Genomic DNA, 23,133 nt, shown 5'->3' on the forward strand with positions numbered 1-23,133 from the left:
CCGCCCCGCCACAAGGACACCGGGACATGCGGCGCCCGTGTGCCGTGACATGCCGTGATACCGGCCGGACCGTGCCGCGTCCCCCCAGTATCACGGCGGAGCAGGATGAGGACGCGCACAGCGCGGGGGGGGCACAGCACAGCGCTAAGAGCCGAACCCCGCCCGGACAGCTCGTGCCCTGGCGCCGCTGCTGCCCTGCATTAAGCGCCGTTAGGATTTGCACCTGGGGTTCTCTTGTTGCACCCCACGGAGCTACGGGGCGGGATACGAGATGGGGACGGCGACCGTCTGCGGCCCGCCCCCCCGTCCCGTCCCGTGCGGGGCCCAAAGCGGGGGTGCCGGGCGCAGACTTTGACGTACCGCCCCGGGGCGGAGCGAACCGCGTCCCCTCTCCGCCGCCGCCGCCGCCGCCGCCGCCGCCGCCACCGCCGCCCCGTCGCGCCGCGCCATGGCCGCCCGCTGCCTCCGCGCTGTCCCGGCGCTGAGCCGTGCCGCCGGGCTGTCCCGCTGCCCCCATCCCGCCGCCTGCGCCGCACTGGGACCCTCGGGGCAGCGGCGGCACTGTGAGTGCGGTGACCCCGGGGGGGCGGGGGGGTGTCCTTCGGGACGGGGAGGGCGCGGTGGTAGGGGGGGGTCCGTGAGGGGACGCGGCGCGGTTCGGAGCGGTTCGGAGCGGTTCGGGCAAGTTTGGCGCGGTTCGGCTCGGTTCGGCCCCAGCACCGCGTGCAGACGGCCCCGCCCACGGCACTTCGCCCCGCGCGCCGTAGCGACCCGGATTGGAGACGGGACGGGACGGGACGGGACGGGGGTGCTGCGCCCTCGCCCAGACGTTTGTGTCCCCACGGCCCCGAGGGGGTTGCAACGGGCCACGTCCCGCTCCCGCGTGGGGTTTTGTCCTTCACGTTCAACCCACGTCCTGAGTGGGGTTTGCACACGAAGCCGCTCCAGTCCCGTGGGGTTGTGCAGCTCCGGGTGCTCCCACCACGTCCTTGCCGTGGGTGGGCTGGGCCCCAGTGAGGGGTGAGCCCCAGCGCCCGGCACCGCAACCCGCACCCCGAGCAGACCCAATCAGCCCCGGTCCCCTGGGTTGGGTGGGGGGCTTTGTGCTCCGACACATCGTGTCCCCATGGAGCCTTGCACCAGGCCCGGCCTCGCGTGGTGCTTTGCACGCAAAGTGCACCCGGCCCCATGCGAGGTTTGTCCCCACGCGGTGCCCCATGACGCTGTGCTGCCGCCAGATGCCGACAGGCGGATCAAAGTGGCCAACCCGGTGGTGGAGATGGACGGCGATGAGATGACGCGCATCATCTGGGCCTTCATCAAGGAGAAGGTACAGGGCTATGGGGGCTGTGGGGGCTGTGGGGGCTGTGGGGGCTGTGGGGATATGGGGTCTGTGGGGGCTGTGAGGGCTGTGGGGGCTGTGGCAGCCCGTGTTCCCTGCAGGAAGCAGGTGGTGCGCACAGCACGGCTTCCGGCTGGCGGGGAGGGGGGTTGGGGGCGGGGGCTGTGTTTGTCTGTGCAGTGCTGCACTGTGCTGCTCTCAGACCGCCCTGCTCTGACCCTCCCCCCTCAGCTGATTCTGCCCAACGTGGACGTGCAGCTGAAGTATTTTGACCTGGGGCTGCCGCACCGCGACAAGACGGACGACCAGGTCACCATCGACTCGGCGCTGGCCACCAAGAAGTACAGCGTGGCCGTCAAGTGTGCCACCATCACACCCGATGAGGCCAGGGTGGAAGGTGGGAGGGGGCTGGGGGGAGGATGTGGGAGCCCGGTGTTGCAGGGCTGGATGTGAGTTGGACACTGTTCTGCTGGCGCAGGGCTCTGGCAGCTGCCCACGGCACAAGGGGGCCGGGGTGGGGGGGGCCAGGAGGGCTGTGCTGTGCTTTGCTGGGCGCTGCTGGCTGAGCAGCCCGTGTCTCACTGCTGCAACTCACAGAGTTCAAACTGAAGAAGATGTGGAAGAGCCCCAACGGGACGATCCGGAACATCCTGGGCGGGACGGTGTTCCGGGAGCCCATCATCTGCAAGAACATCCCCCGCCTGGTGCCTGGCTGGACGCAGCCCATCACCATCGGCCGACATGCGCACGGCGACCAGGTGAGCGCAGCGCTGCGGCGGGGGGCTGGGGGAGCACACTGCCGCCCAGCCCTGCACTGATCCAGCACCCCACGCAGTACAAAGCCACCGACTTCGTGGTGGACAAGTCCGGGACCTTCAAGATGGTCTTCACGCCGAAGGATGGCAGCGGGGCCAAGGAGTGGGAGGTGTTCAACTTCCCCGGCGGCGGTGTGGGCATGGGCATGTACAACACGGATGAGGTACCAGGGGGCTGCCGGGGGGAGCTGCGTGGTGCCGTGGGGCTGGAGGGAGCCTGGGGGACCCGCTGAGTGTAGCACCGCGCGTCCTTTGCAGTCCATCTCGGGCTTCGCACACAGCTGCTTCCAGTACGCCATCCAGAAGAAGTGGCCGCTCTACATGAGCACCAAGAACACCATCCTGAAGGCCTACGATGGGCGCTTCAAGGACATCTTCCAGGAGATCTTTGATAAGTACGGAGCTGGCGGGGCGGCGTGGGGCCGGGCTGGGCTGTGAGGTGTTGAGGTGTGCACACATCCGCTGACTGCTGTGCTGCAGGCACTACAAGACGGAGTTTGACAAGCTGAAGATCTGGTACGAGCACCGGCTGATCGACGACATGGTGGCACAGGTGCTCAAGTCCTCGGGCGGCTTCGTCTGGGCCTGTAAGAACTACGACGGTGACGTGCAGTCGGACATCCTGGCCCAAGGTGATGCTGGCAGCTTTGGGGCTGGCGGGGCTCCATGCCCCCGTCCCGCCCTGATCCTGTTCTGCCACAGGCTTTGGCTCCCTGGGGCTGATGACCTCGGTGCTGGTGTGCCCCGATGGGAAGACCATTGAGGCGGAGGCGGCACATGGCACCGTCACGCGGCACTACCGGGAGCACCAGAAGGTGGGTGTGTGCCCCGAGGGGCCCCTAAGCGAGGTGTCCAGGGCAGAGCGCTGAGTGGGGGCTGTCTGCCCGCAGGGACGGCCCACCAGCACCAACCCCATCGCCAGCATCTTCGCCTGGACGCGTGGGCTGGAGCACCGCGGCAAGTTGGACAGCAACCCAGAGCTGATCAAGTGAGTGGGGTGGGGGGGGTGGGGGGTGAGTAGGTGGGAGGTGTGCTCTGAGGCTGCTCCACGTGGCACGTGGGGAAATGCTGGGCCATGGCTGCTGCTGAGTGCGCTGCCCGCAGGTTCGCTCAGACGCTGGAGAAGGTCTGCGTTGAGACTGTGGAGAGTGGGACGATGACGAAGGACCTGGCGGGCTGCATCCATGGGCTGGCCAAGTACGTGTGGCTGCAGGGGGGGGTGTGGGCAGCGCGTGCCGCGAGGCAGCAGGCAGCTATTTAGGGCTCTCACTGCGCCGGGCGGTGCCTGGGGGGGGGGGCAGGATCCCCATTCCTCGCCCTTCTCTCGCAGCGTGAAGCTGAACGAGCACTTTGTGAACACCACCGACTTCCTGGACGCCATCAAGAACAACCTGGACAAAGCCCTGGGCAAGAAGTAGAGCACCCCCTGGGTGCCGCCCGCTGTTACCTCACTGCTAACACCCGGCGAGCGGCGCTGCAGCTCCTCCACACGGCTCAGGAACGTTCCCCTCATTTTTATAACCCGTTTTCCTACATGTGTTTTTAAAGCATTTCTAGGGGGGTTTATAGGAAGGGCTGTGGGGGGGCTGCCCTTCACCGTGCTGTAATTTATGTAACTTCTGACCTCGTGGTGCCAAATGGCCATTAAACACATCCCGGCCCGTGGTGTGTCGTGGTGTGGGGGCTCCATGCGCTCCCAGCACAGCAGGCAGCAGCAGCTAAAGAATATTCATTTATTTAGAATTATTGCTGAACAACTCTTCCAACCGAGGAGATAGACAAAAATAAACACAGTAGGGCTTTGCACGGGGTGGGGGGGGTGGGAGGGGGGCAACTGCTCTGCAGACACAGTGCAGGGTGCACCCCAACAGCTCTCCGGCACAGTGCAGTGTGGGGTGCGGTGCTTTTTGGTAATGGGACAGAGGTAGATGTGGGGATACGGGGTGGGCGTGGGGAGCGGTGCTGGGGGGGTGGTAGGCTGAAGGAGCTGCAGCTATATGGGCACTGGTGGAGGGGGTGCTGAGCCATGATGGGGGGGGCTCCAGATGCAGAAGCACCAGGCTGGGTGGTGCATCACACACTGCAGGGTCAGCACACGGCTGCCCCTTGGCTCTGGGTGCCTCCCCCCTCCCCTCTGCACTGCAGGATGCAACCACCGTGTGCCCCAAGGATGGGGATGCAGTGTCCTGGGCTGGCAGAGCTGTGCCATGACCAAAGGGTGCCCCTGTAGCCCACTCCCATCACAAGGCAGGGAGGGGACACAAAGCCCCCCTGGGACTGCATCTCCAGGGCACACTCCTTCCTGCAGCCCGGGCTGGAGATGCTCATGGGGCAGCAGCGTGCAGCAGTGTTGGTGCAGCAGTGCAGCCCCTGTGAGCGTGGGACCCCCGTCCAGCCCCTGCAGCCCCCGCAGCCCCGCACAGCTCCACAGATCACACACATTACACAGGTTTACAAAGAACATTGCTTGAAGGAAACTGAACTCAGTGAGAAGATAAATCCAACCACGCGGCACATCTGAAAAAAAATAAATTACTTTCAAAATACCATCATTTGCTCAAGTTGAACAGGGTTTGCCTTCCTTTAAATACATCGCTCACCAAAGCCACTCTGTACTCAGAGCTGCTGCTTCCGCTGAGCTTTGCAATTAGTTTGTAAGAAAATACTCTTTGTGTGTGTGCCCTGTGGCCTCTCGTGGCCTATCCCAGCTCTGCCCAAACCAGCTCATCGCTGGTGCCAGAGCAACAGGAGCTGCCCTGGGCTGTGAGGAGCTGTGGAGCGCAGGGTGGTGCAGCGCTGGTCTCCACGCAGGGGATGCCAGGCTGATGCGTGGCACAGCGCAGCCGAACGGGGACCCAGGAGGTAGGATCAGGAGCGATGCTCATCGTCTGCTGGGATGCAGCCTGCCAGCTTCAAGTACATCACACAGGGCTGCGGGTGAGGAGCGGGGCAAGAGCCTGGCCACCACTGAGGTGTGTGGGACGGGGGGGGTGGCGGGGCACCGGGCAGAGGGGCACTCCTTCTCCAGAGGTTTAGGGAGAACGGGCCCCAGCAGGTATGGCCCCATGAAGGTGAGAGCTCTCCCAGGCTCCCTGCCCTGTGTCCAGCCATGCTTCAGAGATGTCCCTGCCTCCCCCCGCTCACTCCCCTGCAGCAGCACTGCACCCCAGCAGTTCTCTTACACGGCGGGTCTATTTTGCCATCCCCGCACCCCCCCTGCGCCACCCACCCTCCTTGCTACAACATGTTGTAATATGCCATCTCCTTCATGGCCTGCTCTGACAGCACGCTGTCATCTGGGGGGTTCCCCACACCCTCATAGCCGTACGAGTTCTCCTCCTCGTAGTCCTCCATCTCCTGCTGCCCGTCCAGTTCGGAGTGCTCAGCCCCTGACAGGTCCATCATGGGATCTAGGGCACAGCGCACACAAGCCGGTATCAGCCCCGTGCCCGTGGGGCCCTGTGGTCCCCTCCCCACCACAGCACCCAAGGAGCATTCGCTACGGGCACTGTGCTTCGGTGCTGCTCCTGCAGCAAGCCAGCAGCGAGCACAGCACCCAGCCTGCAGCATGCAGAGCCCAGCACAGTTCCAGCACAGCCCACACCTACCTTGGCTGTCCAGGCTGATGTCCATCACGCCGTGCTTGACCTTCATGTGCCGGCTCAGGTTGCCTTTCAGGTTGAACTTGCTGGAGCAGTAGGGACACTTGAAGGGCTTGCTGCCCGCGTGCAGGTGCATGTGGCCCAGCAGGTTGTACATGCGGTTGAAGGACTTCCCACAGACCTGCAGCAGCGTTCTGGGGTTAGCGGGGTCCTGCAGCTCCCCAGCCCAGCAAAAAGCCCAGCAGCAGCCTTGGGGATGAGGCTGTGCAGACCTGACCTCACTGCCGGGGGCCCTGATTGCTCCCCAGTGATCTCTAATGGGGCAGCCCGCCCTCCCCACCAGCCTCCCACGCCTTTCCTTTCCTGCTGCTATTTCCGCAGCCTCCACGCTCGCAGAACCCAGCGTGCCAACCTCCATCCCCAGCCACCCGTGGCGCCCTGCGGTACCTTGCACTTGAATGGCTTCACCGGTGAGTGCACGATCATGTGGGTCTTCAGCGTCTGCTTCTGCACAAACGTCTTGAAGCAGATGTGGCACTGGTAGGGCCGGACGCTGGTGTGGATGAGCATGTGCCGCTTCATGTTGGCCTGCAGCGTGAACTCGCGCCCGCACACCTCGCACTTGAACTCCTTCACGCCCTGCGGGGACGTGGGAGGCGGTGAGTGCAGGCAGGAGGGGGCGGCTGAGCCGAGCTGCAGCACCGCAGCGCCCTCCGCAGCCGATACGTCCCCGAGCGCGGCGAGGCAGCAGCCCCGGGGCGCTCCGTGCCGCCCGCGGCACCTACCTTGTGCGTGAGCGAGTGCTGCTTGAGGTGGTGGATCTGGCTGAACTCCATGCCGCACTCGGTGCAGACGAAGGGCCGGACGTTCTGGTGCTTCAGCATGTGGTTCTGCAGCTGGCTGCGGTAGTGGAAGGACTTGCTGCACTCCAGGCACTGGTACAGCGTGGGGCCCTGGTGCGTGGCCAGGTGCCGCTTCAGCTGGGTGAGCGTGGAGAAGTCCAGCCCGCACTCCACGCAGACGTGGCAGCGGCCGCTCTCGTGCTTCACCTCGTGCGCCTTCAGCTCGCTGGGGTAGGCGAAGCCGCGGCCGCAGAAGTGGCAGCTGTAGGGCTTGATGTCGGTGTGCAGCAGCATGTGCCGCTTCAGGTGGCTGGTCTGCGTGAAGGCCTTGCTGCACACCTCGCACTTGTGCGGCCGCGTGCCCTGGTGGGTCAGCAGGTGGGTCTGCAGGTGGCTGGGCTGCTTGAACAGCTTGTTGCAGTGCGGGCAGGAGTGCGGCTTGATGCCGTTGTGGCCCAGGATGTGCGTCACCAGGTTGTACTTGGAGGTGTAGGACTTCTCGCACATGCGGCACTGCCAGCGCTTCTGGCGGTCCCCCGCCTCCACCAGGTAGGAGTCGTCGATCTGCACGTTGATGTCCAGCCGGTCCAGCTGCGCCTTCTTGCTCTGCTCGCTGTTGTCGCCCGCGGCGTCCGCCTCCATCTCTCCCGGCTCCTGCCACGCGAAGCCCCGCTCGCTCTTCACCCGCTCGGGGGACGCGGGCGCCTCGGGCTCCCCAGGGGACGGGGCCGCCGCCTCGAAGGCGCACGGCGTCCGCTCGGTGTCCTGCGCCGGGTCGGGCTCGCAGCCGCGGGGCTGCTGGTGCGCGTGGCGGCGCAGGTGCCGCAGGCGCCGGGGTTTCCTGCTGAAGGCGCTGAGGTCGATCATCTTCACGGCTCCGCTGGGCTCCGGCGCGAGGTCCGGGCTGGGGGCAGGCAGGGCGCCGCGCTGCGGATCGGCCTCGTCCTCTCCGGGCGCGGCCGCCTCCAACACCTCCGTGTCCGCCTCCTCGCGCTTCACCTTAGGCAGCAGCCTCACCGGGGGCCGCTTCCTCCTGCGCGCGTGCTTCCCCGGGGAGCACTCCGCCTCCAGGGACTCGTCCTCCTGCCCGTCCAGCGCCGTTCCCTCGCTCTCGGGCTCCGCCGTGCCGTCAGGCTCCCCCTCGCCCCCCAGCCCCGGGAAGAAGCCGGCAGGGCTGACGGTGGCCCCCAGCAGCTCGTTGTCGGACACCAAGCCCAGCACTGCAGCCTGCGCCAGGGACAGCACCACCACGGCGTCCGTCTGCGTCCCACACTCGGTGAAACGGTCCATCTCGGCGCCCTGTGCGGTCATGGCTGTGGGAGGAGAGGGACGGCTGTTAGCAATCCCTCCCGCCCCGTGCAGCCCCCGTGCCGCAGCTCCCATCGACACAATCCCACGTAATTCAGGGGCAGGTCAGGAAGCCGAGCACGGCTCAGCGCTCCCGGCAGGGCTCAGTGGGACTCGTCCCAGCCTAATGCTGCCCGCAGAGCAGGAAGCACTGAAACAGCGTGCGGAGCATCCCAGCCGCCCTCTGGAGGCTTCTGCAGGACTCCTCGTGCTGTTCAATAATTCCATCTGCTTCCAGGAAGAAAGTCAAACAATTGCTCACAACTGACACAGCGATGCTCATTTGTGCAGGGAGGAGTGCAGCTCGGTGGGACGGGCTGATAGAACAGCCTGCACGGGCTTGTTGGCAGCACGGGATCCTCTGAGCAAGCCTCTCCAATGGAAATAGTGCCCAACCCCAGAGCAGGGCTGAGCAGTGCCACAGACAGCAGCGATCACTGCCAGCACTGCAGAGCTGTGCCCCAAAGCACCTCCGTTCAGTTCCCACTGCTGCTGAGCGTCCCTGGCAAAGGAACAGCCTTGTGGGCTCACTGCTCACCGCACGCTTCCACAAGGAACCCTGGAGAGCCCACACAGCAGCACCTGCTCCTTCCCGGGTGCTGGTTCTGCGCTGCTGGGGGCCAAAGCACCGTGAGCAGCCCTGCAGGAAGGAAGGGGCAGGGAGCACCCGGAGCCCCGCGGCCGTCCCACACTGATGATCCTGGCTGCGAGAAGCAGTGATGGGAAACAGCGGAGGGAGGATCACAGACAAAGCAAAAGAGAAAGTGGGAGAGAGAAGTGGGAGAACTGCTTAAAGCAGCAGGCAGTCTGGCGATGGGAGCAGCGTGCCGGTGGGGAACACAGCCACGCAGCCACTGTGTGGGAATATATATATGGGGCGTTCTGCTGTGTGGGATCACAGCCCCCAGCAGGGCCCATCCCCAGGGCAGGCAGGGCAGCAATGGAACAGCAGCCCCGGGTGAGCAGGAGGCTGCAGCTTCCTCCTGGGGGGGGGATGCAGGGGGGCAGGGAAGGGACATCTCACTCAATGGAATTATTTCTGCAGCTGCAACAAAGAGGAGTCCTGTGGGGGAGGTGAAACAGGAACACACCCTAAGCCAGTTGCTGTTGCAGTCCCAGGAGCACCCATGTGTCTGGAGAGCAGAAACCGAGGGCTGCGTATCACCCTCCTTCTCAGAACAGAGGAGCCCCCAGATCAGGCTCTCGGCATCCCCCCAGCAGAGCTGCAGCCGGAGCAGGGCCGGGCACAGAGCGGCGCGGAGGCTGCGATGGGAAGTGCAGCGCCGGGGCTTCGGAGCGCCTCACAGCGGGCTGCAGCTTCCCGGAAGGAACACAGCTCCCAGGTCGTGCTGCAGGGAGGAAGCTGCACACAACAGGAGCTCCCTGGGGAGGAAGGCCGGATCCCATCTGTCTGTGCAGGCGGGAGGAGACGGAAAGCAGGAAAAGCTGCTGGGATCCGGTTGGGATTTTGCTCTCTTCCTCATTTGGGGGCAGCAATTACTATTTCTCAGCCTGTTCCAGACCGTTTGGATCACACCGTATCCAAGGGCTGATTTCTCCTAACCCCACTGATTACCCGTGGCAGTGGCTCTGCTCCCCGCAGCCAGCGGGGCAGGATGGGTCCTGGTGTGGGGTACAGAGCTGGAGCAGCAGTGGGGACAGCTCTGCTCCTCCATGGCACAGCACTGCGACGGGGAGCGGCTGCAAACAAACACGGCTCCCAGTGCTCACGTGCCTGAGAAAAGCAAACAGTCAAACTCCACCGATAACCAGAGGCTTTCAGAAGAATTCAGTGACAGATCCTACTCTGCAGCACTCTGAACAAGGGGCTGAGCGCTGCTCTCTGAGCTCCCAGCACTAAATACAGGCCCGTGTCACACACAGAATCATTTGCACTTTGTCAAACATTGAAGCTCTTGTATGTGAGCGAGCTTTGCTGCTCAGAACAGAGCATGGGTGCAGCAGCCACAAAGCTGCTGGTGCAGCTGCGCAGCACCACACCGGGGAGAAGCGGCAGCCAGAGGGAAGCTGCTGTTTCACTTCCCCCTCACACTTCCCTGTGGCTCTCATGGGCCAGGAGTGCCGCTTCCCAGCACAACAGCTGGGCTGGGAGCAGCACCCCCAGCTCCATGTGCACACACTCGGGGCTCTCCAGTTGCAGAGCCACACTGCAGTGCTGAGAGCTGGGGAGGGGGGAGGTCCCATGGTCCCAGCACCCATCCTAGCACTGCTCCAGGCCAGCACCAGGCAGGCGCAGGAAGGACCGAATGGTTGAACTCAACCCTTCCATGGAAGGGGTGTGTGGCACACCCTGCAGAGGGACAAACAGCTGCAACAGTGCCCACTGTGGGCAGGAAAGCACCACCAGGCAGATGAGCTCGTACCCTGCATGCACAGTGCACTCCCTCCCTCCGGCCAGATCCAGAACAGCTTTGCACCAATGCAACCCCGACCACTTTTCATGCCCTCATTACTGCCTCATTGCAGCACACTGCCTGGCCCCAGCTCTGCTCCCAGCCCACCTCTCCCTGAGTGCCAACAAACAGCCGCACAGATTTCTTTCATCACCCCATTTTCCAGCAAAGCCATCTCTCTTCCAGGAAATCTCTGTGCAAAACTCCCCCACTATACCGACTTGTCCACATCTCCCCTCAGCACACCAGCTGCAGCACTGGGGTGGCTCAGGAGGGACACCCACATCCACGCTCCCCATCCAGCACTATGGCTGCAGTGCTCTGGGGGCAAAGGCCGTGTTGGTTCTGCTGTGTGCCATGCAGGGCTCAGTTCCTGAGACAGAGCTGTGGGCAGTGCCAGCAGCACCGCAGCCCGAGCTGAGCTCTTTGCCTTCCCCTGAGCTGCTGTGCCTGCTGGGCTCCCCATCCCCTCCGTGCTGCTCCAGCACCTTGGGCAGCCCCACACGCACAAGACCCTGCATGTGCTGGGGAGCATCAGGGCTGTGCTCATCATCTACAGCAGGCAGCTCATTGCTGGATCTTGAATATCTGCATGAGCACTTCTGGGCTTATTTTCTTTCTCTTCTAGAAGAGCTTTCCATCAGGTCCGATAAAGGAAAAAAATCAGCCTTTCATCTTTCGGTCTGCGAGCAGTTTTTCCATAAAGCTGCTTACAGCATCCATACAAATTTTAAACAGAATAAAATGCATTTTTCCCCTTGAAAATCACAAGGAATCACCGCAATGATTCACAACCGGACACTGCTCTGCCTGGGGCCGGGGGATCTGTGAGGTGCCCACGGTCTGAGCTGTGCAATGAGCAGCAGAGCCCTGGGGGGGTTCTGCTCCCTGCCCACAGCGTGTCCCCATACAGCACAGCAGCCCTGCTGGATGGCTGCTGACAAAGTAAACTTGGCCTTCCTAGAGAAATCAAACCAACATTTCAATTCGCTCCATCGGTGCCTCCAAGCTGGGTGCACCTAACAGCTCAGTCAGGGAAACCAGGAGCAGGTTCTATATAGAGAAAGGAGAGCAGCACTCAGCGCATGCTGATCCTCTGCAGGGAGCTACTGAGGGCGTGGAGGGCTCCCCTTGGGGACCCACATTCCAGAGCCAAGGACAGCCCCAGCCTGCACTGTGATGAAGCACCGTGTTTGGTGGCACAGTCAGGCTGGGGAAAACAGTGACGGCGTGTCTGCGTGGCACCGTGTCAGGGAGGGAGCGGCCACCTCCTCATCAGGCCGTGTTAAAAACACGTGGATCATCAATATCTGGGGATGCTGCCAGCAGTCTCATTGCCATCCACACACCCAGAGGGGAAAGCAAACACTGATGGGCTCGTAGCCACCGGGCTCCTGGTCACACAGGTGGAGGGGAAGGAGGGGTGATTCCCAATTGATGACAGGACGGGGAGTGCACAGCTCAGGGTTGCCAGAAGCTGACCTGCAGGGAGCGGGGCTGCACATACTGCCCTGGGACAGCCCCTGCGGGGACCCTCAGCCCAGCCCTGAGCATCCACCTGGCGCCCCTTCCCCCCCAGCACGTTCCTCTCCTCTCCTCTCCTCTCCTCTCCTCTCCTCTCCTCTCCTCTCCTCTCCTCTCCTCTCCTCTCCTCTCCTCTCCTTTCTCTTCTCCTCTCCACCACTCTCATCCTTCCCGTTTCCCTGGCAACCCCTATCTGGGCGCTGTGGATCTGTCCTCTGCCTCCCTCTTATCTCTCTCTTTTCTCTTTCATCTATCTCCTAATCTCCCTCTGTATTCCAAACCTCTGTCCTTTGCTCGCTTGCTTTCTCTCTTGCTTTTCATCTCCTCCTACGTCTCCTCCATCTCTGGGTTACAATTATTTGAATCTCACAAAGAAAAGAATCCTCTCCATGACCGGCCATGGCCCCTGTGCTGCCTGGGACCCCGAGGCTCCCCGAGCACCCCGCCCTGCCGGGAGCAGTGCTGAAGCTGAGCGCTTCCCCATCCCCGCAGACAAAGGCAGAGCACGGCGTCAGTCTTGTGCTACGGATGTCCAGGATTGGGCAATCAGAGCTGACCCACATGCCGCCCACCTTCCGTGCCGTGCTGCAGTTTGCGTTCCCTCTTCGCCTTCGCCAGGTGCATTGGCAGCTGGAACGGAGCGTCCCCACACCGCGTCCTCCTGCCCCTCCAGCACCAACGGAGAACCAGCGGCCCCGAGCCGTGCTCGTCCGGCCCTCAGCTTCTGCTCTGACTCCGAGCAGGCAGGGGGACAACAGCCAAGGGGAAGTGGCAGCGCACGGGGAGGGCCGGCGCACTCTCCGCTGCCCGCAGCTCGGGGCGCCTTGTGCCACCACCGCGAGGTCCGCCCGCTCCCAGCTGCTCCCAGCGCCCTTTGCCACGGCACGGCGCAGCCCCACGGAGCTGGGCGCCCTCCTGCCCGGCAGCACCGCGACCCACGGCGAACCCGCAGCCCCGCACAGAAAGCGCCCGAGCCCACGGCGCTCAGGCGGCCCCGCGTGCCCCAGCACGGCACTGGGGGCAGCGCAGCGCTCCTCTGACACACCAAGCCCCCCCCCCCCCCCCCGCGCCTCGCCCCCACCTGCGCAGCAGAGATGCGGCCCCTCTGCCGTGCCGTGCCCTGGGATGTCCCCACTCGCCCGCACCTCAGCGCAGCGATGCCGGCACACGGAGCGGATCCCTCCTGCCCGGCCGGGGCTGCCCGCACCGCGCGGGGTCTGCGGCACTCAGTCCCTCCTCCCTGCAAAACAGGGGTTTGTTGTTGTTGTTGTTTTTGCTTTTAAGTGAAATAAACAGGGGAAGAGCGACTTTCAAGTTCCTGCTCGCTGCAACGACTTCTCTTCTGCTCGGTCCCTTCCCTCTCCCAAAATAGAAGAGCTATTCAAAAAAGACGCGAAAAGAAAAAAGGAACTGAATAGAGGAAAGAGGAAAGAAAAAAATGGAGCCCCAAGGGGGAGGAGAAAAACAGAATGAAAAGACAGCAAAAGTAAAGAAAAGGGATGAAAAATAAAGGAGGGGGAAGAGAGAGACAGACAGAGAAGCTTTGAAAAGAAAGAATGCTCCCAGCCTGAATACAGTGTGCATGAAAAAAAGGGCGCTTGAAAAGAAACAGCCACATGAAATGACCTCTCATTCACAGACTGTGCCAATCACCACCACAATGTAAATCCTTTCTTCTTTTTTTACATTCTCTCTCTTTCCAGTGGGGGCAGCGGGAAAAGGAAGAAAAGCGAGTTAATTCTCAGCGCAGCAGAGAATAAATCTGCTCCCTTCTAACTCCCTGAAAGAGACACCGAGCTACTTTAAACGTACTTCTCTGCTAGTCACACATGCAGATACGTGGAAAAGTCAGCGGAATTCTGCATGCTGAGATCCTGCGGGAGGGTCGGGCTCCACAGAGGGCCTCCAAGGAACCTCCCTTCTCTCCCTGCTGAAAAAAGCAGCAAACAGAAAACAAAACCGCGCAGCCATGAGAGGTGATCCGGGCTGGAGATGTGGGTCAAGAAGCAAACCTCGCCGGGCAGGAAGGCTGTGGGAGGCAGGCAGAGAGCAGGGCCGGGAGCCCAGCACGGCTCCGAGGGCACGCGGGATGCTCTGAGGGTGTGGGGCGGGTGCTATGGGGCCGCAGTGCCCCTGTGCTGAGCGTGTGCTGTGCGGCACTGCCGGCAGCAGTGGGGCTGGGTGCTGGGGCTGTGCTGCAGCTGCTCTGCTGGGACACGCAGCGCCCAGAGCCTGCAGCACCGGCACGGAGCAAAAAGTGCGCTGCGGGGAGGGGACGGAACATGGGACAAAGGGAGAACGCGGGTGTAGGGAGGAGAGGATGCTGGAAGTGGAGGCAGTGAGGAGGACGCTGCTGCTCCACCGGAGCGGGACCTGCGCGTGGCCTGGGCCAAGGGGAGAAGCGCAGCAGCAGCAAAACTTCACACCCGGCTCTGCAACACGGCGGCCGCCAGGTGCTGTGGTGATGCCTGGATGTGCGATTGCAAGAGGGAGCAGCCAAATGTTACAGCGTGGAACACAAACTGCCCAACAGCACAGCCGTGCCCTGCTGTGCTGTGCAGAGAGGGCCGAGTGAGACAACGGCAGCACGAAGGCAACGCCGCTCTCGTGACGCGCTGCCATTTTCCTCACAACCAACTTCTGCCTTTGCGTCCCAGCACAGAGCTCAGCCATGCAGGGCAGTGCTGGGCCCGGTGCTGCCTCCCTGCAGCCCACAGCAGGGCTGGTTTGTGAGCAAGAGCCGGCGTTGCCGACAGCCCAACCCTTCCACACGGTGAACAATGGCCGGCTGGGAAGCGGCCCCTGAACTGCAACCACCACGTACTGTGCTTTGGCTCTTAGTTCTGCTAAGGGCAGAGCAGCCATCTGCGGCTCCAGGACCGAGCAGGGACAAGAGCTCAGCGCTGCTTTCAGTACAGACACACAAACCTTCTGCTCCCAGCCGGCTGCCTTGGGTGCTTGAGGGGCAACGACCCTCTGGGGATGCCCCACTGCCTCCCATTTCTCCAGCAGCAGTGCTCACCATTTTAGGAGCAAAACAAACTGCTCAGCTTCAGAAGCCATGTTATTCTCAGATCTGAGAGGTGAAAATGTTTCAGATCCTCTTTGAACAGGGCAGCGCTTTGGAAAGATGGGTGTTCATGTTTAGGAAGCGCTTCCCAGTGACCCACAGAGTGGAAGCAATGGGGTGTGGGGCAGCAGTGTGGGTCTGCCCAGAGCACAGAACTCTCCCGAAGCTACAGAGCTGCTGCCAACGCTCCTCAGTGCCTGCACTGCACGCTGCTCACCCTGCGCCATCCCTGCACAGCCCTGCCCTGATGTGAGCAGCATGACCAACGCACACACGGCTTGCAATTCATCAAAGCTCAGGAACACGTTGGCAAACACCTGCATGCACATACATGGACCTCCTTCTCCCAGAGCCCCCCCAGAGCCGGTGCTGTGGCTCGGTGCCACCTACTGCCCATCTCAGCCCTGAGCCACAGCACTGACGGAACAGAGCGAGTGTGTTTCAACACAGAACTTTGGGTCTGTGCTTGGTGAGGCTCTGTGTGGAGGTTCTTTCCTCCTTCAGTGACAAAGTCTGGAGCACCAACAGGTAAAACACAATTGCTGACTGCCCTAGGGAACGTAACACGTGTGCGGCGGGCACAGAGCGGAAGCTTCAGAAGATAAAGGCCATATGTGGAACTGAAGGCTGCTTGAGTCTATGAGCAAACAAAGTTTGGGGATCTTTTTGAGCAGAGCTGCTTTTCCCTCTTCTTCAGATGTGCTGGTAAGGAGCCAGTAAGGAGCCAGCTGGGCTGCCCATGCAGAAGGCCACTTCCAGCAAGGTGGTGATGCTGGCACTGCAGAGCTGGGGAAGGGATCCACACCAGCACGCTGCGTCCCTCTGTGTGCTGCTGTGCTGCTGTGCTGAGTGCCCCGGCCTGGCAGCCTGCGACAGCTGAAATTTCACACCAGAGCTGCATTTGGCTCCGCACCGTGTCTGCCTGCAGACCTGCACGGGGACGGCTGCACGGGGAGCTGCAGGTGCCCACGGTGTCAGCACAGCAGAGCACAGCAGTGCAGCAGCTCCATGCATTAAAAGGAGGCCTGGCAAAGTCTGCCCATGGAGAAACCAGCACCGAGGTAATAGTGCAGAGGGCAGCAATCCGGGGAGGAGGAGCCCACCAGCACATCTCGGTGCTCCTCAGCTGCTTCCAAGGGCAGCACCTGGAGAGGCGCACAGCTGAGGGCACTGAGCTGCAGGCACTGGGCTGGATGCTCATCTATCACACACAGCTCTGGGAACACCTTCACTTTAGCAGCCTTTATAAACATCTTGCATCCTTGGTACCTCGACCACAAGGCTGCTTCTATCCAAATGCATTTCCCCTTTGCTTTGGCAACAAGGGCTGCCTGAGCTGCCTGCAGTCTGTGTTTCCAAAACAACGTGCATTGCTGCTCTCTTTTGCACTCATTGCACCACAAAAGTCCCATAAATGTACGGAATATTCAACTGCTGAAATGATTTGCTTATACGCATCCCTTGTTGATGATCATGCAATGAAACCAAACCACTCGAAAGCCCCCATAAATCACAGCTAAAGCTCTGCAGATACGTTCTGCAGTCACCCCGAGGAGCTTCTGATGCATCCACTTCCCTGGGTCTGCTCTGAGGCACGGGCTGAGCCCGAGCAGCCCCACAGCCACCTGTGAGTCCCACCCCCAGCACAGCTCATGGAGCAGCAGGTGACATCTCTACGAGGTCTTTCCTCTCCCAACTCACACGGTGCCCTTCTGCCTCAGTTTCTCTGCTGTGAAGAGTTGGGCTGGGAGGGAAGGAAGAGGGGCAGTCGTGTTCCTGCTTGAGAACGTTCCCAGAAATTCAGCGGATCTCGTGTTTGGAAAAAACAAACCTCCCTCCTCTCCCTTCTCCTCCACAGAAAAGGCCATTGTATCTCATGGTGACCATCCCACAGACTGCAGGGAAATGGGAGCAGGGGAGCAAAGACCACCGTGGGGAGAGCTTAAAATCCCCCTCATCTCTTCAGTTTGAAGCTGGAGAAAGAAAACACTGTTCTCTGAGCAGGTCCCTACCGGGATCAGGGGGAGGGATTCCTCAGGTTAAGAAGCATCCTCCACACAGCCAGGTTTGAGCTGCAGCACACGCAGCACTCAGGGATGGCTCCTTGGCTGTGGCCGGGACACTGGGCTGGCCGGGCTCTGTGGGACCAGAGGAGCTGGTGGCACTCCAAGGCCTCACTGCCCACCTGCTGCCGGCATCGCTCAGCACAGCAGGGCTGTGTTTGCACTGTGCTGTTTCCTGAACTCGCTGATAAACAAGAAGCCTTCTCTGCGTGTTTGCCCAACAAAACCAACTCAACACACCTCCGCAGAGCTCCAACCCACCCTCGTGGTGTCAGCAGGAACCAGCAGAGAGGAGCCGGGCACCACGGAAGGAAGGAAGCTCCACTCCAGCACTGCCAGAACTGACTCCTGACCGCTGAGATCCTTGAGCTCAGGCTGGAAATGCTCCTTGGTGCGTGACACCGTGAGTCACTGCAACCCAGCGTGCTGCTGCACGGGGCATAGGGCATCCATAGAGGGCATCCATAGAGGGCATCCATAGAGGGCATCCATAGAGGGCATCCATAGAGGGCATCCATAGAGGGCATCCATAGAGGGCATCCATAGAGGGCATCCATAGAGGGCATCCATAGAGGGCATCCATAGAGGGCATCCATCTCGGAGCCCCAGTGCTGCACCCACCCAGGCCCCATCTCTGCTGGTTCTCAGTTTCTGGAGTTCTTTGTTGGGGAAATGCATCCGCAGTGCCCCGCTGCTGAGCCCACAGCTGCTGGTCCTCAACTCGGTGCCAAAGGGCTCCAAGGAGGTGGTGGAGGGAGTGCTGCTGTTGTGCCTCCCTGAAGCTCCCCCGGGAGAGCTGCGGGCTGAGGGTCTCCCACACACCTGAGCTGCGTTCCTAACAGCGTGACCGCCAGCCGGGCCGCACCGCAGCAGTGAGTACGGAGCTGCCACATGTGAGTTGGGCTGCTTGGGATCAGCGACAGCTGGGAGCCCACGAGCCAACCCTGCGCTGCTGTGGGAGCTCCCGTGGCCACCCCCGGGCACTGCGGGGAGCGAAGGCGCTGCTGGGTGCCATGGGTTAACCATGACACTGGGTGCCTCCTGCCACCTCCTGCCACCTCCTGCCACGCCGAATGCTGACAAAGAAACTACTCATGATTGACTTACTCACTAATTGTAACGCACCACATCCTGCCGGCTATCCGGGAGCCACCAAAGGGTCGCAGGAAGTTCCGAGCGCTGTTCTCACCCAAAGCACGGCCCCCCGACTCCCGGACCCGGTGCAGCCGGACGGCTCCGCGCCCCTCCGCCCGGCCCCACCGCCCCGCGCCCCCTCGCACCTGGGTGGCCGCGCGGTCAGCCCCGCCGCTGTCCCACGGCTTGTACGAGAACCTCCGCGCGTGAGGAGCGGGTGACAGCCGGGGATGACGGACACACGCGGACGGCCCCGACCCCCCTGGCGTCGCTCCCCGCCCTGCAGCGCGTCCCCATTTAAGCGCGACCCCGGCGACCCCCCTCCCCCCCATCCGCCGTGCCCGCACCACCCCCGCAGCCCCCGCCCCGAACGCCGCGCTCGGGGCCCGGTGCCGGCGTGGGAGCGCTGCCGTACCCGGCTGCTGCCCCGCAACAGGTCCCGACCCCGCGCCCCGCCCGCCCCGCCCGGCCCCCTCCGCAACTTCGGCCCCGCGGCCGCGGCGAAACTTTGAGAGGCTGCGGTGGGGAAACTTGAGGCTGCGGAGCGGGGCGGGCGGACCCACGTGCGGACCCGGGCACCGCCGCCGCCGCCGCCCCGCACCCTCCCGCCCGCCGCCATCGCTCCCGGCCCGGCGCGGGGAGGCGGGCGGGCGGGCGGCGACGCGCGGGGCTCCGGGCCGGAGGCTGCGGGCACGGGGAGCGGCGAGGACTCACCGTGCGCTCCCGCGGCGGCTCCGCAGGGCGCGGGGCGACGGCGGCTGCGGGCCGTGGGCCCGGCGCTGGGCGCGCAGGAAGGAAGGAAGGAGGGAATGAGGCAGGCTGACGTGAAGGGATGCAAAACAGCTCCTCCTAACTCGGCCGGGAGCGAGGAGCGCGGCGGCGCCGGGGCCCTTTATCTCGCCGCCGTTGCCCCCGCGTCCCCCCCGCCGCGCACGGACAAGTTTCCCGGGCTCCGAGCGGCCCCGCGCCCACCCCCCCCCGCCCCCCACCCCCGTCCCGCTCCGGCCGCCGGCGGTTTCCCGGAGCCCGGCCCGCTCCCGGCACCGGGGAACAAAGCTGCGGGGCGCGGCCCGGAGCTGGGGGCGGCCATCGAGACCCTCCCCGCCCCGCCGGGCCCGGGCCGCCGCCCGCCGCGACCACCCGTAGCCGCGTGTCGGGAGCGCCCCCCCCCCCGCAGCCCCGGCACCGAGGCCGCCTGCCCGGCGGGGCCGCGCGGGTCGCTCCGGGGGCGGCGGCGCGAGGGGGCGCGGCGCGGGGCTGCTGCCGGCCCCACATCCACACCCGGAGCCGCGACCCCGCGCCGCGGAGACCCGGCCCGCCCGACGGCACCGCGAGGGGCACGGCCGCGCCGGAGGGAAGGGCCGCTCCAGGGCCGGCGGAACTTCCCCCCCGCCCGTAAACCGCAGAGCGACCCATGGCCGGGGGGCGCCGCTCAGGGCCCGGGGATGCGGGGAGAAGGGGCGGCCGGGGGGGGACGGGGTGCGACGGCAGCACCGGGCACGGCGACGGGAGAGAAGGGGGCGACGGGTCCGCGGGGGGGGGCGGGGGGAGAGGGGAGGGAGGCGGCGGGGCTCGTTCCATGGCAGCGCGGAGCTGGACGGACTCGCCGCCGCCGGGAGGTGAGCGGGAACGGAGCCCTTTGTCTCCAGGACGGTTCTCGTTTCCACTCGGGTTTCCACACCGCGACGTGAAACCGGCATTGCCGGCACAGGGGAGCTGGGACCGACCGCAGCCATCACCGGCAGCTCCCGCTGCACCGCGGACGGCATTTCTGCGCCGAGGGGCGGCTCCGAGCTCCCCGGGAGGGCAGGTCCTCCGCCAAGTGTGAGCACAGCACCGCTATATGTGCACAGCACCGCCTTGTGTGAGCACAGCACCGCCATGTGTGCACAGCACCGCTATATGTGCACAGCACCGCTATATGTGCACAGCACCGCCAAGTGTGAGCACAGCACCGCCATGTGAGCACCATGTGTGCACAGCACCGCCGTGTGAGCACAGCACCAACATGTGTGAGCACAGCACCGCCAAGTGTGAGCACAGCACCGCCATAAACCGCGTGTGTGCACAGCACCGCCATGTGAGCACCATGTGAGCACAGCACCGCTATGTGCGCACACGGCGGTCGGTGCAGCGGGGGCGGTTCGGACGGACGCGGGGCGGCGGTCGGCCCCGTCTGCCCGGTGGGGATCGGCCGTCAGCCAATCATCGTGCGCGCAGAGCTCCCACCCCGCAGGGCCTGCAGCGCGTCCCGGCCGTGCCGCTCCGAGCTCCCGCTGCAGCCAATCATCTCGCCGGGCCGGGAGTCCCCGTGCAGCCATTGGCGTCCCCCGGCCGCTACGTGTGTGCGCGTGTCCCGCCGCGCAGCGCAGCCCCTCCCGGCGCGGCGGTGGCGCCCCCTGGCGGCGCGGAGGGCAGCAGCGGCCGTGCGGTCCCGGCGCTCCGCCGCGTTTCCGGGTCGGGCGCGGGGCTTCCTGGGGGGGGGGTGCGGAATGAGTCCGCCGCGTCCCGGTTCCGGTTCCGAGCGCGTCGTGCAGCCGCCGGGATGATCAGCGCCATCCCGGTGTTCCACAACCACGGCAAGCCGCCGCTCGTCCGCTTCTACCGGCACCCGGTGCGGGGCGGGGGGCTGCGCGATGCGGGGCCGGGCGGGGCGGGCGGGGCCCGAGGCCGTGCTGCTGGAGCTCTGCGGCTGGGTGAGCTTCGCCCCTCGCTGCAGCTCAGCACAGCGTGGGGCTTAAGGGGAACAAAGGGCAGAACCACGGCAGCGTTTGGAAGGCACAGTTCGGTAAAGTTCAGCCTCTGCGCTTCCTTTCGGGGGGACAGAACCTCGGGCAGGAAATGTCCTCCTTTGATGTCCCGGATGGAGCTGCAGATACGGGGCGGTGCGGGGCCGATAAGGACGTGCTGCCTGCTGGGAGGCACGACCTGCCAGCAAAAACCAAGTGGGAAAATCAGCGGTGCTGTAAACGTCCCCTTCCTGTTTTGGATACCGGCTTCTGGGCTCTGTGACAGAGAAACGAGTGTGGCAGTTTGCTCCAGCGGTCAGGGCAGCTCGTGCTGCTGGCACCCGGTTCCGTGTCTCTGACTCTGCCATTGGGCTGGCTCTCAGCTTGCAGAGATGTGGCACGGTTATCTTGTCAGGAAAAGCGCTCTTATCAAAGGGAGGGAGAGCAGGGAGTCGGGAGGGTTTGTGCAGGGTCAGTCCCGGCTCAGCCCCCCGTCTCACGCCGTGCTCACACCCCGCCCCGCAGCCGTGCAGTGTTTGGCCGCGCGCTGCCCTGCGGTGCTGCTGGGTGCCGTCCTGGAGCTCAGCCCCGTGGTGCGGCTCTGCCTCAGCACGGCGTGTTTTGCTCAGCAGCTGCGGGGTCCCAGAGAGGACATGGATTGTTCCTTGGAAAACAAAGGTTGCTCGGGACCGCTGCCCGGTTGGGTTGGGTCCAGGCTGGGCTGCTGCCAGCTCCAGAAGGAGCAGCGTTTCCTGCAGCCCCACGTGCTGTCAGGGTGGGGCGGCGCGGGGCGCTGTGCGCACAGCTGGGATTTCCCCTGCTCGGGGAGAGGTCCGGGCCGCGCTTATTGCTCGCAGCATCGCTCTGCTGATGTTTGCCGTGCGGTATTTACAAGCACAGTCAGCTATCGTGGGGCCATAAACGATATCATAACAACCATCTTCCAGTAACAACCTTTATCATGGAAGCAACCAGAAAGCCGTAAATCAGTTATCTGTGCAGGGGCGTTGTTGGAAACGCTGGCTCAGCAGAGAGCTGTGCCGTGTTGCTGCCATGACCAAAGGTGTGTCACAATGGCGTGGCACGGCCACCTGCACTCTTGTTCTCGTGTTCCAGACCCCATCCAGGGCCGTGTCTGTGCTGGGGGGCAGCTTGCTGCTCGGTGGTGGCTCTGTTCCACCCTGGGGTGCAGGGGAGGTGTGGGGCTGGCTGGGGGCAGTGGCCAGGTTTGCCCCATGGCACGCTGGGGCCACGTGCTGCTCTCGTCCTCGCAGGTGCACTACGTCCTGCAGGAGGTGGTGATGGGTGGAATGGTGCTGGAAACCAACATGAATGAGATCGTGGCACAGGTGGAGGCACAGAGCAAGCTGCAGAAGGCGGAGGTGAGCGGCAGTGTGTGCGGTTTGGAGGGGGGTGCCCAGGTGTGGGTGCGGGGCAGGGTGGGCTCTGGGTGCCGAGCAGGAGCCAGTGTGCTGAGGGCTGTGGGGCCGGGGGCGAAGAGAGCTGGTGCCTCCCCCGGTGCTCTCAGCCTGCATGTCCCCAGGGAGGGAGCACAGGGTGGGGGCTCCCCATTGAGGGGTGCAGGGAGCAACCAGCACGTGGGTGTTGTGCTGTCAAGGTCAATAGCGCAGTGAAACCTTTCTGTCCCGTTGGCGCTGTCATTGCGAGGATGCAGCGTGCAGTGACAGCAGGGCTGGGATGTGGGTGTGGGGCTGGCACGGCACCCACTGCTCCCCCCAGGGGGGGCTCTCGGCTGCGCCATCCCGCTCCATCTCAGCCGTGAAGAACATCACCCTGCTGGAGATCCCACCAACATCAACATTGGGGACATGAACATCAAAGTGCCCAACCTGTCACAGTTCATGTGAGTGTCCCGGTGTGATGGGCTGGATCTGGGGCTGACTCTTCTTGGGATTCCTCAGTGCAGAAATGTGCCTTTGGCCGTGGTGGAGACATGGTGGTGCTGCTCCTCCACCCTCCCGGTGTGGAGCTCTCTCTGCCTGCCTGTGTCCCCCTGCCCACCCTGCTCCTGCTGGGGCCGTGAGGTTGGCACTGACGTCATGGGGCAGGGCAGAGGGGTGTGAGCTGCTGAGAGCTGACAGCGTGCCGTGCTGTGTCAGGAACACGTGCATGTGAGCACTGAGCGTGTCCTCCTCCAAATAAACCACTGTGTGAACCTGTCTGTGCTGTGTGCTGCTGGGATGGGGCCGTGGGTCTGGCCGGTGGGGGGGAAATGGAGCCGTGGGTGCTG

The 23,133-nt window shown here is 63.7% G+C and overlaps 3 protein-coding genes across 3 annotated transcripts; 2 read left to right on the forward strand and 1 right to left on the reverse strand.

The window, feature by feature from the left end:
- The first annotated feature begins 413 nt into the window (after positions 1-413).
- Positions 414-3,858, forward strand: IDH2 (isocitrate dehydrogenase (NADP(+)) 2). The gene is made up of 11 exons (XM_072345565.1): positions 414-563; positions 1,239-1,330; positions 1,574-1,739; positions 1,940-2,100; positions 2,178-2,321; positions 2,416-2,552; positions 2,638-2,789; positions 2,860-2,972; positions 3,048-3,145; positions 3,262-3,354; positions 3,488-3,858. Exons 1-11 carry the CDS (start codon positions 449-451, stop codon positions 3,573-3,575), a joined length of 1,359 nt encoding a protein of 452 aa, XP_072201666.1. The 5' UTR covers positions 414-448; the 3' UTR covers positions 3,576-3,858.
- A 50-nt stretch (positions 3,859-3,908) lies between these two features.
- Positions 3,909-12,921, reverse strand: ZNF710 (zinc finger protein 710). The gene is made up of 5 exons (XM_072345564.1): positions 12,459-12,921; positions 6,545-7,914; positions 6,207-6,398; positions 5,766-5,940; positions 3,909-5,567 (listed from the first exon to the last, which is right to left on the reverse strand). The coding sequence occupies exons 1-5, from the start codon at positions 12,508-12,510 to the stop codon at positions 5,395-5,397; spliced, it is 1,962 nt and encodes a 653-aa protein (XP_072201665.1). The 5' UTR covers positions 12,511-12,921; the 3' UTR covers positions 3,909-5,394.
- Positions 12,922-20,581: 7,660 nt separating this feature from the next.
- Positions 20,582-23,058, forward strand: LOC140256758 (AP-3 complex subunit sigma-2-like). The gene is given in 4 exon segments (XM_072345543.1): positions 20,582-20,767; positions 22,157-22,264; positions 22,623-22,689; positions 22,692-23,058. Coding segments are annotated over 4 exon segments (303 nt in total). The 5' UTR covers positions 20,582-20,698; the 3' UTR covers positions 22,751-23,058.
- Positions 23,059-23,133: the final 75 nt, after the last annotated feature.

Source organism: Excalfactoria chinensis, chromosome 10 (genome assembly GCF_039878825.1).
Source record: "Excalfactoria chinensis isolate bCotChi1 chromosome 10, bCotChi1.hap2, whole genome shotgun sequence".
Classification (NCBI taxonomy): Eukaryota; Metazoa; Chordata; class Aves; order Galliformes; family Phasianidae; genus Excalfactoria; species Excalfactoria chinensis.

What these genes read in the sequence shown, in the direction of transcription:
- IDH2 (XM_072345565.1), top strand. Translation starts at nt 449, where the DNA reads ATGGCCGCCCGCTGCCTCCGCGCTGTCCCGGCGCTGAGCCGTGCCGCC. An exon ending in CGATGAGGCCAGGGTGGAAG is followed by an intron (nt 1,740 to 1,939) that starts GTGGGAGGGGGC and finishes TGCAACTCACAG; the next exon opens with AGTTCAAACTGAAGAAGATG. An exon ending in ACTACCGGGAGCACCAGAAG is followed by an intron (nt 2,973 to 3,047) that starts GTGGGTGTGTGC and finishes GTCTGCCCGCAG; the next exon opens with GGACGGCCCACCAGCACCAA.
- ZNF710 (XM_072345564.1), bottom strand. Translation starts at nt 12,510, where the DNA reads ATGCACCTGGCGAAGGCGAAGAGGGAACGCAAACTGCAGCACGGCACG. An exon ending in ACTGCAGCACGGCACGGAAG is followed by an intron (nt 7,915 to 12,458) that starts GTGGGCGGCATG and finishes CTCCTCCCACAG; the next exon opens with CCATGACCGCACAGGGCGCC. An exon ending in AGCACTCGCTCACGCACAAG is followed by an intron (nt 6,399 to 6,544) that starts GTAGGTGCCGCG and finishes ACGTCCCCGCAG; the next exon opens with GGCGTGAAGGAGTTCAAGTG.